This window comes from Lissotriton vulgaris, chromosome 6 (genome assembly GCF_964263255.1).
Source record: "Lissotriton vulgaris chromosome 6, aLisVul1.2, whole genome shotgun sequence".
Taxonomy (NCBI): Eukaryota; Metazoa; Chordata; class Amphibia; order Caudata; family Salamandridae; genus Lissotriton; species Lissotriton vulgaris.
Window position 1 is genome coordinate 170,833,407 of NC_141694.1, and position 14,742 is coordinate 170,848,148.

At 44.7% G+C, this 14,742-nt stretch overlaps 1 protein-coding gene across 1 annotated transcript in view; it reads left to right on the forward strand.

The window, feature by feature from the left end:
* The first annotated feature begins 908 nt into the window (after nucleotides 1-908).
* Nucleotides 909-14,742, forward strand: part of LOC147706965 (cysteine-rich venom protein-like) — a 183,847-nt gene continuing 170,013 nt past the window's right edge. Inside the window, exon 1 of the mRNA XM_086925604.1 lies at nucleotides 909-1,256. Within this exon, the coding sequence (XP_086781730.1) occupies nucleotides 909-1,256 (348 nt within the window). The remainder of the gene's footprint in view (nucleotides 1,257-14,742) is intronic.

Consider the following 14,742-nt stretch of genomic DNA (forward strand, 5'->3'; position numbering starts at 1 on the left):
GCGGCCGCTGGTTACAAGCTGCGGCGGCGGGAGGGAGACCGGGTGTAGCCTGTGGTGTGTCCTGGTGCCCGGTACAACAGCGATTCAGGTATTTCTGCCCCCAACAGTGATGAGACAGCCGCAAAGGCCACCTACTGACACCATTGACTTCCTTGTGACTCCACAAAGCGTGAAATAGTGGTTCATCACAGAATGTTTCTGCCTTAATGCTTCCCGGGGTCAATCTGTTATCAAAAGCTCAGGCCACTAGATGTTTTGACCATGTTTGGACATAGAGTTTAAACAGGATATCTAATAGAGACATAGGGGTATAATTAGCAGGCTGGCCCATTTTGCCCTTTTTGTGACTAACTTTCAACTTAGCTCCTTTACAAGAATCTGGGAAGGAACCAGTCAATCTTACCCATTGAAAGAACCCTCTACTGACCTCCGGGGCACCACAGCAGATTTTCCCGTAGTTTAATTGATTATCTGGTGCAACCGGCTCTAAGGTATGATAAACTATTGGTTTTGGGAGACCTGAATTTGCACTTGGATGATGCACTTAACTCAGGGGCACAAGAGCTGTGCCAGGATTTAGCGACACTTCAACTAACATTACAGTCGGAATCCCCCACACACAGGCAGGGACATCTACTCGATCCAATTTTTGCTCACTGGGATGTTCTGGTGGTTGGTTCCCCCTGTCCGGTGCCGTGGTCAGACTACTTTTGGATACCTTTTACTATACAACTCCCAATCCCCAAAGCAAAGGAGGAAGCCAAAATGGGTTTTAAAAGCAGGAAGTGGTTAGGTTCTCCCAGGAGGCTTTTAACCAGGCTCTAAGGAGAGATGCACCTTCATCTGGTTAAGATGTAAACCAGGCGTGTGAAGCCTTAGCGAAGTGCATTACTTACGCCCTTGATTGCATGGCACCCTGGTATAATAAGGTGTCCGCATCAAAACGTAAATCTGCCCTTTGGTTCGGTGAAGAACTTAGGACAGCAAAAACAGGGTGCAAGCGTCTTGAAAGACAATGGAGGAAAGATTTCTCCATCCTTGTAGAAGAGGAATATAAAAGCTGCATTAAGTCCTATCATTCGCTTATTAAGAAGGCAAAATCAGTTTATTTCAAGGAGAGAATCCAAACTGCCGAAAATTCTACTAAGGAGCTCTTTAAGGTTTTTAAAGAAATTTCCTCCTTGGCATCAATTGCTCCTCCCGCTGTGGGATCTGAGAAATCCTGCAATCAGATTGCAGAGTATTTTGCAGCTAAGGTAGAACAGATTTATTCCTCTTTCTCCAGTTCTGCTCACGTTAGCGTGGAAGGGGAACAAGTGGATGCTCCCATAATACAAAAGCTCCATGGATTCCTGATGCCTGCACCGGATATTCTTAAACAGAGAGCAAGCACTATTAAATCGGGATTGCCCAGGGATCCAGGGACCTCAAGGGTGCTTAGAGGGACTTTGGATACTTTAGAGCCCTTTATTAGACATCTTATCAGCCTGTCTTTTAGTTCAGGAGTGGTGCCTAATAGATGGAAGCAGGCAGTGGTGCTTCTTTTGCAAAAAAGCCCCATATTAATATGGAGCAATTAGACAACCTGCGACCCATCTCTTTACTTCCCTACTTTGCCAAGGTAGTAGAGAATATACAGCTGACAGAGCACATCAGCAAGAACAGCCTCCTTTACCCCTCGCAGTCTGGCTTCTGTGCCCTCCATTCTACAGAGTCGGCACTACTATATTCCACTGAGATCATTCAGAAGCACGTGGACGACGGACAAACAGCGGCATTAATTTTGTTAGACCTAAGTGCTGCGTTTGATACTGTCGCCCACCATACTTTGCTGCGAGTTTTGAAGAGGGGTGGTGTTGTTGATGGGGCTCTGAAAGGCTGGTATCTTATCTGACTGAGCGTAGCTTCCAAGTTATGCAAGGGGCCCACTATTCGAGGAACGTCAAGCTGATGCAGGGGGTGCCTCAGGGTTCGACCCTGAGCCCTACTTTGTTCAATCTTTATATCACCCCCCTGGCAGAAGTTGAGGATAAGTTTTGGATTAACGCCCTTTCCTATGCTGATGACACTCAGCTAGTGGTCTCCCTGACTCAGGCCCGGTCTGATGCAGCCGCCAACTTTATGTTGTGCCTGCAACAACTGGCCGAGTGGATGGCAAGAAATTGTCTGAAGCTCAACGGCACTAAGACCGAGGTACTGATAATAGGGAAGGCTCCATCAGTCTGGTCATCGGCATGGTGGCCTCAGATGCTGGGCTATACCCCGATACCGTGTGAACAAGCAAAACACCTCAGCGTATGGGTGGATAACAAACTGTCCTTCGACTATCACACTAGGCGGGTAACAAGTGCATGTTTTGGCATTCTACGAGGTCTATGGAAGACCCTAGATATTCTCCCCATTAAATCCAGAAAGATCATGGTGCATGCCTTGGCGATCTCGCGCCTGGACTACTGCAATCTCCTGTATCTGGGCACCACTGACAAGTGCATACAGAGATTGCAGGTTATCCGGAATACAGCTGCAAGACTGGTTCTTATGTTACCTAGGAGTGTCTCCGCTAAGAAAGCCCTTGCCTCCCTACACTGGCTTCCTATTAGGGAGAGAGTGAAGTTCAAGGCTTTGTGAGTAAGCCACTGGATCCTACAGAAAAAGGGTCCTGTGTATTTAGACAACCGTCTTACTCCCTGTGCACCTACTCAACTGCTTATATCAAGTGGGAGAGGGATGGTGCACATCCCTAAGATCAGGAGAGCTAGTATGGGTGGCCGCTCATTTCGATATGTGGCGGCCTGGTTGTGGAACACCCTTCCTCAGAATCTCAGAGTGGAGGAATCCAAATCCATCTTTCGTAAAGGTCTGAAGACCTTTTTATTCCCCGTAGGTTAGATTAGTGTGTCATTTGGTCTTTTCTGTTGTGGCTTTTCTGTTTTAGGCTGGTACATTAGCGGGGGTGCACATTGGGTCAGTGTAAACAGGCACTCTATAAACTTAAATAACATAACATAACATAACATAACAAATTAATCATTTGGTCTTTTTTTGAAAATCAGAGATGGTGAGCCATCTGTGCCATCTGTCCTAGAGGTTTCCATGTTGCAAAATATTTCCAACAGGATTACTGCTGTCTACTTATTTGAAAAAGTCTCAGGAACTGCTTCATAAGTGGCAAGCACCACAGAGATATTCTCAAGGCTTCCACCCCCATATAAAAAGAAGATAAAAACAATCCATGATTCCTTAGTTATTTGGGCCTCAAGAGAAGATGATGACTCGGTATTGTGCATCCATAAAGGCATACCACTAGTTGATACGTGACCACCAAAATTAAAGAGAGCAGTAATCCTTCAAAAATGATCTTCTCCCTTCTCAATGATATGAAGAACTCAAATTCAGTAGCCGAACATAGCATCACTTCTTTCAATCAGTGTGATGAGTTGGCCAGCTACTTCATGAACAAGGCGGAGAATATCTATTAATGTTTCTCAATTGGGAAAGACTATATGGGTTGTATGGAAGGAACATGGGATAACATGAATAGTGAAGGAGGGACATTACTCTCCTTCCCTCTATTATCTCACAAATAGGTTGAATCCCTCTGCAATAAAATCAAATCAGGCTCCCCAGCAAACCCTATGAAACCGGACCAATTCCGTAAATTTCGAAAACATTTACTACCAGTCCGTGGTGAACTGATCTACCTATCCCTGACTTCTGCATTAGTATGGAAGCACGCCAAAGTGGCCCCGTTATTAAAAAAAACCCTCTTTGGACACATTCAAACCTGAAAATGATCGCCTCATTTCTCTGCTCCCGTTTTTGGCCAAAGCCACTGAATCCTATGTGAATTCCACCCTCACGAAGTTTGGAGAGTCCAATGGAATATTGGACCCCTCACAAAATGGTGTCAGATCACGCCACAGCATCAAATCCGCCCTGTTGATGGTGACGGAGCAACTATGAAGCACTTTGGATAAAGGATACTCCACGGCATTGATTGTTCTTGACCTCAGCGCTGCTTTGGATACGGTATCTCACAAGATCCTAATGCGCAGCCTGCAGGAGATAGGAATCGGGCGCGGCCTAGGCCTGGTTCAGATCTTTTCTGGATAGCAGACCATTCCAGGTCAATGTACCACCCCATTGTTCTCATGAATAGGCTGTTCTCTATGGATTTCCGCAGGGATCGATGCTGAGCCCTACGCTCTTTAATATCTATCTACAACCCCTTGCAGCAGTGGCAAAAAACAGAAGACTGTCATTAGTTTCTTATGCTGATGATACCCAACTGGTCATCTCCTTCTTCAAAAACTGCAAGCCTAACCTCACTAAATTTCCGGAGGACATGCTGGCAATTGCAAACTGAATAACAGCAAATTGTCTGTAGCTAAACGCCAGTAAGTCTAAATTTTTACTGTTACTGAGAAACAGCCATTTGTGGCCAGAACAATCGTGGCCAGGCACATCGGGACCTAAGGAGGCTGTGAAAAATCTGGGCGTATGGGTGGACATTGGTCTGTCCTTTGAAGCCCACACAAAAAAGGTCGCAGGCTATGTTTTGGGTTCTTGCGTGGACTGAAGCCTCTCTTAGGGTATTTCGACCCACAAACTCACCAGACCATTATCCAATCTACGATCCTATTTAGGTTGGATTATTGTAACTCTCTTTATTTAGGTGCAAATAAATCTGGCATTCAGAGCTTACAGAGGGTACAAAACGCGACAGCACACACTCTTTTTGCTCTCCCTACATTTTGCTCAGCATCAAAGCTCATGCTTAAATTACACTGGCTGCCAATTGATAAAAGAATTCAGTTTAAGACCTTATACTTTGCCCTTAAAATTCCCACCCAACAAGTGCCTCCTATTTTTTCTGATCTGCTAGCACAGTATTCACCTTGTCACACGTTGCGCTCAGCCGATCAGCACTTAGCTTGCATCCCTCGAGTGTCAAGAGCAAGAGCAGGGGGGCGCTCTTTCAAGGCGCTGGCGTCTGCACTCTGGAACTCTCTACCTTTGAATATCAGTGCTATCCAGAATTATCTGGTTTTCAGAATGGCTATAAAACGTGGCTTTTCCTGAACTAATCCACACCTCATATGTTTCCATACTGCAATGTTTTATCTGGCTACGGTTGGGACAGCCATGCAATGTACAAATTCCTTTAACTTACCTTCTCTCGTAATCCTAGATTCAGGGAGCTAGTCCTTTTTCCTTCAAGTTGCAAGACAGGCCTCAAGCAGCACAGCAGCCCCCTTGTATCAGCAGGGCAGTTCTCTGGAGAACAAGGCAGGCATCAAGAAGAAGAGCAGTCCTCTGGAGTACCCGGCAGTTCTTCTGAAGTCTTCCACAGGTTCAGGAGTGTACTGATGAGGTGGTTCAGGAGGTCCAATATTTCTTCCTGGTTCCAGCCTTTGAAGTGGGGATTACATCCAAGCTACCACCACATCTGGTTCTAGATAGTTCTACCCATCCCTTGCTAAGGCTCCAAGTATTCTGAGGTGACAAATAAAGCAGTGCCAGGTTCCTTTGTGTAAGTGTAGGCGGCAACTCTTTGAAATGTAAATGAGACTTTGTACAATTCTCTTTCAACTATCGTGGCAAGATACCCTGTCCTACATACACCTAGTTCCCCTTTGTCCCACTGTTTGGGAGGAATATACAAAGACCCACAGCTAAGCTGTTGACAGTTATGTGACCCAGAACACAGGCAAAATGCACGAAATGATTAGAACAAGAAATTGTCAATTTTCTAAAAGTGGCATTTTCAAAACTGTGACTTAATATCCGACTTTACCATTAAAGAGAATTTTAAATTACAATTCAATTAAGTCCAAACTTGATTTTCCTCTCTGCTTCCAATCAAAAGTTAACACTTATTAAATGTAATGAGATAACACAATGCTATCCAATGGAAGAGATATTCTTTATACTAGTGAAAAAAGAAAGGTAGAATTTTTTCACTCCCGCAACATGTAAAAGTAAAAAACACATGTCCTACTTTTTAAATACAATGCACCCTGCCCTAAGGGCTGCGTACAGCCTCCCTTTGGGGTAACTTATAGGTATTAAAAAGGAAGGTTCAGGCCTGGTAAAAGGTTTCTTTGGCAGGTCGAATTGTCAGTTTAAAACTGCCAATTTTAAATGAAATACCCATCTTATCAAATACTTAGGTATGTACTTCGCTACCTCAATCAAACTGTCATTCTTCATTAATCTCGATAAATGTTCTTTGAAAATATCCTCCTTGATAGACAAATGGCACCCTTTATATTTTTCTTGGTGGGAAGATTGAAAACAATAAAAATGATGTTATCCCTGATTGTTTTTTTTTTAACCATTTTTAATATCCCATTAGCTATACCTTAGATGTTTTTCAAAAAAAATAACTTCCTACTCTCATCTTTTCTTTGGAATAAATAGAAGGCATGCATGTCACTATCAAAACGTATTCGTCGTAAACTGGAAGGTGGTGTTAATTTCCCTGACTTTACTACTTATCATTTACCCTTAATTTTACGTCAGTCATCTCAATGGCTGCTTGGCCTTTTATCTGACTCTCCTCTATGGGTTACACTCGAACATTCATATTCAACTCCATTTTTTTTTCAGGAATATCTATCATTTACTCAGAAACCCCAGAAACGTTCTAATTTTATTTTTCAATACACTAATAAACTATTAAGTCCACTTCTATCGGGCAATTGCATCGAGAGAGATTCATTTTTACAATCCACTATTTGGCATAATAAACATATACTGATTAATGACATACCCATATATTGGAAATCTTATACACAAAGAGGTCTTATCTGGGTTAACCAACTTATTCACAATAATGCACACAGCAAGATGGCCGACCAGTGACGAGCTCCGGCCGGGAGCTCCCGGCCAGGCATCGCCTTTCCGGCTTAAATCCCCAGATGTCCACCTTCCTCTGGCGTTCAACCTACTCACCTGAGGTCCATTTTTTGCTGCGGTCCTCGATGCTCCAATCTTCTGACTGTAAGCCTGAGATGTTCGAAAGAAATGGGCTTGGGACTTTCTCCAGTGGAGTCCGAGTAAGCATGGCCGATGCCCGGTGGAGCCGCCGAGTCAGCTATTGGGTAGTCTGGCCTCCGGTATATCACCGCGGCCGACACCTACCCAGCCGGGCAGCGGGCACAGCCCTCCTCTCATCTCCAATGCCTGCCTTCCCCTTTCCTGCCTTTTCTCTTTATTCCCACAGTGGGGCCGGGCTAAGGCTCTCTGTTCCTGACCCTCCTGATTTGATGACATCTGCTTTTCACTACCCCTAGCCCTCCTTCCTCACTCCCGTAAGATGTCTGGGACAATCTGGAGGTTTTAGCAGAGGTAGGAATTACGGCACTGCTCTCCATGATGATCTGAGCCTGTCACCTTCCGTCCCTGCCGCTGAGGCTCCCCATCTGGTTTAAACTCTGCAGCCTCCCGTTCTCTGGACTGCTGCACTGAAGCTTGTATCAGTCTCCCTCACCTGGGAAAAATGGATCGGACATTGCTGCCCCCGCTGCCCAGTTCCTCTGCACATTGACGGCATGGCTGTGCTTTGAAAACTGCCTGCTCCCTCCCTTTTTTTGACTCACTGGCTCCTTTCCCCTTCTTGTTCCTCCTCCGTCAAACCAGCTCCCTGGTGTTTTTAGACACAGCCCTCCTGGCTTTTAGACTAGGACTCATATGCACCCCACCATTTTCGGACCATCTCCTACTGTCACTCTTGTCCTTAAATCGCCATCTTATGAACTTGGTCCATTCCTCGGTTCCCGCTGGGCTCCAGCTGGGCGACCTCTTGATCGTCTTTCTTTTCCACGGATCTGCTTCTCGTTTGTGACTCTTGTTTATACTTCTGGTCCCATCTCTGTTTTGTCTCTCTTTCTCTTTCCTGTCCCTAACTGCTGTTCTTAACCTTCCTTTTTGTTCTCCCCCTTCCCCTGCCCCTTCGGTTGTTCTTTCATCACTTATCTCCCGCTGTTATGCTTTTACCCCTGTTTTTACTTTGCATCATTTTTGCATCATGTTAACCATCCTCAAGTATTCTCATGTTCTAATGCCCTGTTTTTTTATGTGCGACATTGTAATATATATTGTAACTGTGTAACTTGTTTCTTGCTGATACTCTTGGAAAGCACTCTGATACCTTCGGGTCTAGCCAGCGCTATATAAAACTCATCAAATAAATGTAATCTTGTCATAAACTTATTTTTTGATTGTCCTCTCTCATTTAACAATAAATATCAATTGCTCTACACTGCATTAAGCCTAGTTATTGCTAAAACTGGTCACATTCTTGTTTTGTCCAAGTCCTCTCTTAATATATCCTGTGACTATCTCAGTACCTGTAAAAAATTCAAATTCAAATTCAAATTCAAAATTAGCTTTATTCTGTGTTTTGACAAAAAACCATAAAAGCATACAGAATACAAAATAGAAATATTAGCAGACTAAATAACTTTCCTCGTTAAAAAACTTCTTACAAAATACATGTCATGCATACAAAACAAGTGAGAATCATTAAAATGCATACAAAATTTTAAAATTCAATAAGGACTCATGGAGTTCATACAGTGTCCTGTGTTGCGTATTATTTGATGTAATAAGGTACAAGGTAATACAATATTTTTTGTTTTATCCATGCAGTCCTAATCATTACCCATGGTCCCTCTGCACTTTACAATGAAGGTGAAAAATTTTATTGCTGTCACTATGGTGATTTCATCTTGCATCATGTACAATCTGACCAGTGCAGTTTTACAGGTTCTCAATCCCCATGTTTTTAACAATGGTAACAGGTATCTTTTTCTCCCCCATTGATAAAATTTGCAGAAGAAAATACAATGTATGTTTGACTGCTTAGACAGGTCGTCACATGGACATTTTGCCAAGTTAGCAGACCAATCGTTCGGGGCAGGAAACGATATTAGCCTATAGAATGACTCCGTCCTCATTCGAGTCAGGAGCATTCTATGATAGCAAGAATAGATTGGGGCTAGGTAAGCATGAAGGCCTGTACCATCTAGGATGTTACGATGGGCTACTATTGTAGACTTATGCCCATCTAAGTACCACCTCCGTTCCTCCAGTAGATCAAGACATGCCACTTTTAGGGCTTTTTTTGCTATTTGTGAGCATGATATAGGATTAAGGTAGAGATCTGGTTTGCCAATGGAAAACAGAAACTTTTTCACATAGGCCAACCATGGCTGCTTACTGGAAGCGAGATGATTCAAGCAGTCTTGGATTACTTCCCTGTTGAAACTTGTATCATCGCATGTCCAGATCTTGAACCACAACATCACTGGAGCTATTTTTATCAGGTCGGTGATATGGACTCTATTCAGTTCGTTGTGGCAGATTGTGGTAGACGTGGAGCGGGGGACTGATAATAGATATCTCAGGAAAGCATTTTCCACTGTTTGGATTTGTGTACAGTCTGCCAGACCCCAGATGCCAGCCCCGTATACAGCCGTGGAGACACATTTCGCAGCATAGATCTTAAGTAGTATGTCTACAGGTTTCCTACCCAGTCTTTTCGCAAATTGTTTGAGGGCACCTATCGTGCGAGAAAAGGCCAGATTCCGAGAGGTTATTGCTGTTGACCATGTGCCCCTGCTGTTAAAAATGATACCTAGATAGGAAAAGGTTTTGGTCATAGCAATCTTAGTATTATTAACAAAGGTTTTACACTCTGGTATAATTTTCCTAGTTGTACATGACATTGTGAATGTTTTTCCCTCGTTTATTTTTAATCCTCTCATGGTCATGAAAGTTGAGAATCCTGATAGCGCTTTCTGAAGGCCAAACTGGGTACGAGCCATGATCACGGCATTATCAGCATATATTAATAGTGGTACTGAGATGCCGTTTATTTTAGGGTAGTCCACTTCAAAATCTTTTTAAAAGTCTGCTATCTCATTAATATATAAATTAAAAAGAAATGGTGCAAGGATGCAGCCCTGTCGGACGCCCTTTGCTACAGGGAATTTCCTAGTTCGCTCACCATTTTTTCCATATCTGACTGTGGCGCCAGCGTCTCTATACAGTTCCTGAATAAAGAGTAGAATATTTTTATCTATCCCCAGTTTGACCAGGGTTTTCCATAACATGCTATGGTCCAGACAATCAAAAGCCGAGGTTAGGTCGACGAATGTTAAAAACAAATTCCCTTTTTCCCTTCCAATATATTTACTAGTTATTAAGGCCAGGTTTAAACACAGCTCTACGGTACCTAGACCAGTTTTAAAGCCGTACTGAAATTTTGATAATATCCCTTTGCTCTTAGACCAGGTTTGCAGTTTGGTTAACAATACTCTGCCTGCAACTTTCATCAGGGTGTCTAGCAAGGAAATAGGGCGGTAGCATTTTGGATCCTGTCTATCCCCTTTTTTAAATATTGGGATTACTATGGCTTCGTGCCATGTATCAGGAAAACCCCTCTTGCTATACGCGTTTAATACATTTGCTAATAGAGGAGCCCAAAGATCTACATTTTCTTTAAATATATCGATGGGAACTCCATCTGAGCCGGGGGCCTTTAAATTAGCACTCTGTGAAATTGCTAGCTCGAGCTCTAAGGGGGTAAAAGCTATATTTAAGGGGAAGGTCTCTTGCATCACTGCCTGTTCCACCTGGCTATTACTAAAGTCATATTGTGGGGACATAATTGTTTGATCTTTTTTGTATAGGGAGGTAAAATAATCAACCCAGACATCTTCCGTTATGGCTATCTCCATCGAATCAGCCTTGCTGTCCGTGGAAAAAAAGGGGGCATTGATTTCTTTCCAGAAAGAAATATTATCCCTTAGGGCACTTGCCTTTAGTAGGGCTTCCCAGGCCTGATTTTTCAATTCATCCTGTCTCTCGCGTAGGGTCTGTTTATAGGCTCGCCTGGCATCTTTAATCAAACTGGTGTCTTTAGGGACTGACTTTAATGCCTGTAATAGGTCTTTATGGGCTTTGGAACAGGCGGAATTAAACCAGCCGTATAGTCTCTTTGCTGCCCCTATTTTTAGTTTTTTGGTTAGCTTATCATTTATTGTGGCAGTTATTCTTCCATAAGCCTCTACAATTAGCTGGGGGTTAGAGTTAAATTCTAGGCAGGTCGAAAATTGTTCCAGTTCTTTCTGGACTAACTCCTTCACAAATTTTGTGGAATCGATTTTTGCCCATTTTATGGCATATCCATTCTTTCTTGCCAATGATACTGAGTGACCATGAAGAATACTAGGTATGCTTGTTGCTGGACTCTCGGGCTTCTTGACGGCAATAGTGGTGCTAATCGGAAAATGATCACTTATTGCCAGGTCTTCCGTGTTAAACTCCTCCAGACAGCCCTGGTTCCTATTAGACACTAGGATATAGTCAATTACAGTGCCCAACCCTCGACCAAAGAAGGTTGTCTGAAAAGCTACAGGAGGCTCACATATTTCATTGGCAAACCCCAAGTCCCAATCATGCAGTAGTTGGTTTAACATGTTACCTGTGATCGAATGTTCAAAGTGTGTAGTAGGGTCCCCTCTTAAGTTAAAAATGCCACAGTTTTTTGTGGCACTGTAGGGACACAGATGACAATTATAATCACCTACTATTAAAGTACAATCTGCATCTTGCCCACCTCTTGTGAGCATTGTAACAAGCTCAGCTATTAAAGCTTTAGGATCTACTTTTGGCACGTTGATATACAAGTTAATCACAAAAATGGACCACCCCTTTGCTTTGACCATAAGTCCTTGCATTGATCTGGCCACCCCTACTGTAGATCCACCTGCCATGTATGGGGTCAGTTTTGTGTTACACAAATTAGAGGCAAAGATACAAAAACCCCCCGACCCTCTACCTCGATTACCCTGTATCGACGGGACATAGAAGATGCTAAAGCCCTCAATGTGGGTCTCCTCCTGGTCCCAGCATTCTTGTAAGCATATTATGTCCTGCTAACCCATAAAGGATAGAAATGATTGGGCCCTTGATTTATTGTTTAGCCCTGCGATATTCCAGGAAGTTATTTTTAGGCTAAATTTTTGTTGATTTGCTTCTAATGCCAGTGACTGTTTAGTTGGCCTCTCCGTACCCTCTGCACTATGTTCTACCTCCCTTATGTTTTGTGTGATATCCCGCGGGCTTGTGGGTATGACCCCACCATTGGATTTCAGTTGGGCTACGTGACCTTCCCTTTTTGGGGTCTCATTTAGTTGGTGTGGTGGATGCTGAGGTGTTAGCGATATTTCCCCTATTGGGGGATTGGATATGTTCCTTGATGGCCCAGTACTAGTGTTGAGAGTCTGGTGGTCATTTATACTGGACTCGTCTGAGATGCCTACATTATTTCCTATCTGATTTATTGCCCTTATTGGTCAATCGACCATGTCTAGGCAGTCGAACCTGTTCCTTGTGGGGGCCCCTCTCCAGTAATCGGGATTTATGTTTTCTCTTCTTGGTGGCCAGGGACGATTATCCCACCCTCTGTTCCAGTGATTGCTAGTATTCCCATTTCTGTTTCTGTTGTAGTGCCCCACCTGTGTCCAGGGCCAATCCTGAACTTCTTCCCAACTGTTCGGGTCACCGTAATTAAAAGTGTTTAGAGGTGGGTAAAAGAAGGAGAGGAGGTGAACGTCAACCCCCCCCCTTTTCTCCAGGGCTGGCCATGAGGAGATGTAATCAGCTGTGGCAGGGTCCTCGCAGTTAAGTACAATACAATCGCCCTGCAAACATTTTTTAGTATCGCCAATCCAGAACACTCTTCTCATTGAGATGATTCTGCTATGATTAGATGGATGAAGAGGTCTGTTTTGGCTCAACCACTGCAATACCTTGTTACGCAGGGACCAGGGGGGTTCGTCTGTACCATCTGCCAGCTCGGTGACCCCGGTAAGTATGACAGTGTATGGGGTCGCCTCAGGTGGCAGATGTATCGGACGCCTATACCTATGGCCTTTCCTCACATTGGCCTGTGGCTGGGGTGGTTGGGCTTTTTGTGAGGTCTGTGGGGTATCCTTCTGCTTCACTACTTGGCTATTTGACTCGACGGGAGCCAGGGTTTTTTGAGGGTTATCAGTGGGGCCTTTTTGTTTTCCACTCCCTTCTGTTGGGGCAGGTTTTGAAGTAATTTGTTTGTTTTTTGGGGCTTCTGTGTTTACAACTCTTTCGAGCGACGAGGGCTTGGGTCGGGTGGCTGGTAAAGGCAGGGGTTGAGCCAGGTTGTTTGTGTCTTTCCCATTCCCCAGAGCCTTGGCTGGTGTTCCTAATGATTTTTGCTTGAAAGCTGGGGTATTTAGTTTAGCTAGTTGCTTCTCAATGGTCATGATGCTTTTTTCCAAAGGTTGCAGATGGCGTTTTAGCAACAGACCCATGCTTTTTGTGATGAAATCATGTAGTGTTACACATGCAGTACATGGTTTCTGTATGCCACCCCCGAGGGCTTGATTCTCTGTCAGCTCTCGGTGAACAGCGTCCTGCGAGATTGCTATACAATCAGTGTTACTATTAGTAAAGTTCGATTGATCTGACAGGACTATATCAGTAGTTGGTTTGGGTGAGGTCGTCATGTTATGCAGAGCTGGTGTGGTCTCATGTGGGGTCAAGTCAGTGTTTTGCCTCTTTGCTGTAGCACCCTCCCGCTTGCCCGTGGGGTTGGGGTCTACATTATCCACATGATCATAGGGGAAAAGTAGATCTGGTGTTTTTTCCAGGTCCTCGCTGGAGTTGGACCCCAGTGAGAGTTGGGTGGCGGATAGATCTACAGTGTTTGGAACCGTATGTATTAATACATTCGTAGTGTCCGGTTCCTTAAGCAGTGGAATAATAGGGCCCTGTTGTGTTGGGGTTTGTGCAGAAGCCAGGAGCCCCATAGAAGATCTTCTTGCAACCTCCAGTTCATGGGATACCCTCCGTTCTAAGATGTGTATGCTTTTGTCTATTACCTCATGGGTCTTGGTAATGAATAAGTCTAGGGGACCAGTAATGTTGGTTAGGCTAGAGGTCTTTTTACTTCTCGTACGCTTATTCATTGTTGCACCAAGTATGTCAGAGTTATTAATAAGAGCGGGACAGATATTTGGTAGGAAACCAACAAAAGGTCACAATTAAAGGTAGCGGTGTGAGAATGAAAATTTTAATACCGTGGCCCAGTCCAGTTCTGCACAGTCTAGAACGGGCTGAAACGGGCCCGCCCTTGGCCCGGGCTTCGCCTCGCGCTTCTCCCCGCGCGCGTCCCGCGTTGCGTGTGAGGGTGTTCTGTTTATAGGGAAGTTCACGCACGGGGGCGTTGCCGCCAGGGGAAGAGGCACCAGCTGGAAGAAGCTAAGGCTTCTGGTCCTCGCAGTCCCCCGGTGCAGGCAGCCAGTAGGATGGGGTCAAGCGCTCGCTGGGAGCAATTAAGCAATCCGTCGACCACGGAAAAGCTCCCACCAGCGGCGCGACCTCCCGGGTAGCAGATGACAGCGGGGCAAGGTTTCTGTGGGAAGTACCCTCCGTTGAACAACAAAGATCCTTAGCAGGAAGACACCAAAGTCGGCGCGTGTGAGCGGCACCCGCGGAGCGGGTGTCGCGAAAGGTAAATAGGCGGCAGGTAGGGGGCGTTGCCGCCGGGGGAAGAGGCACCAGCTGGAAGAAGCTAAGGCTTCTGGTCCTCCCAGTCCCCCGGTGCAGGCAGCCAGTAGGATGGGGTCAAGCGCTCGCTGGGAGCAATTAAGCAATCCGTCGACCACGGAAAAGCTCCCACCAGCGGCG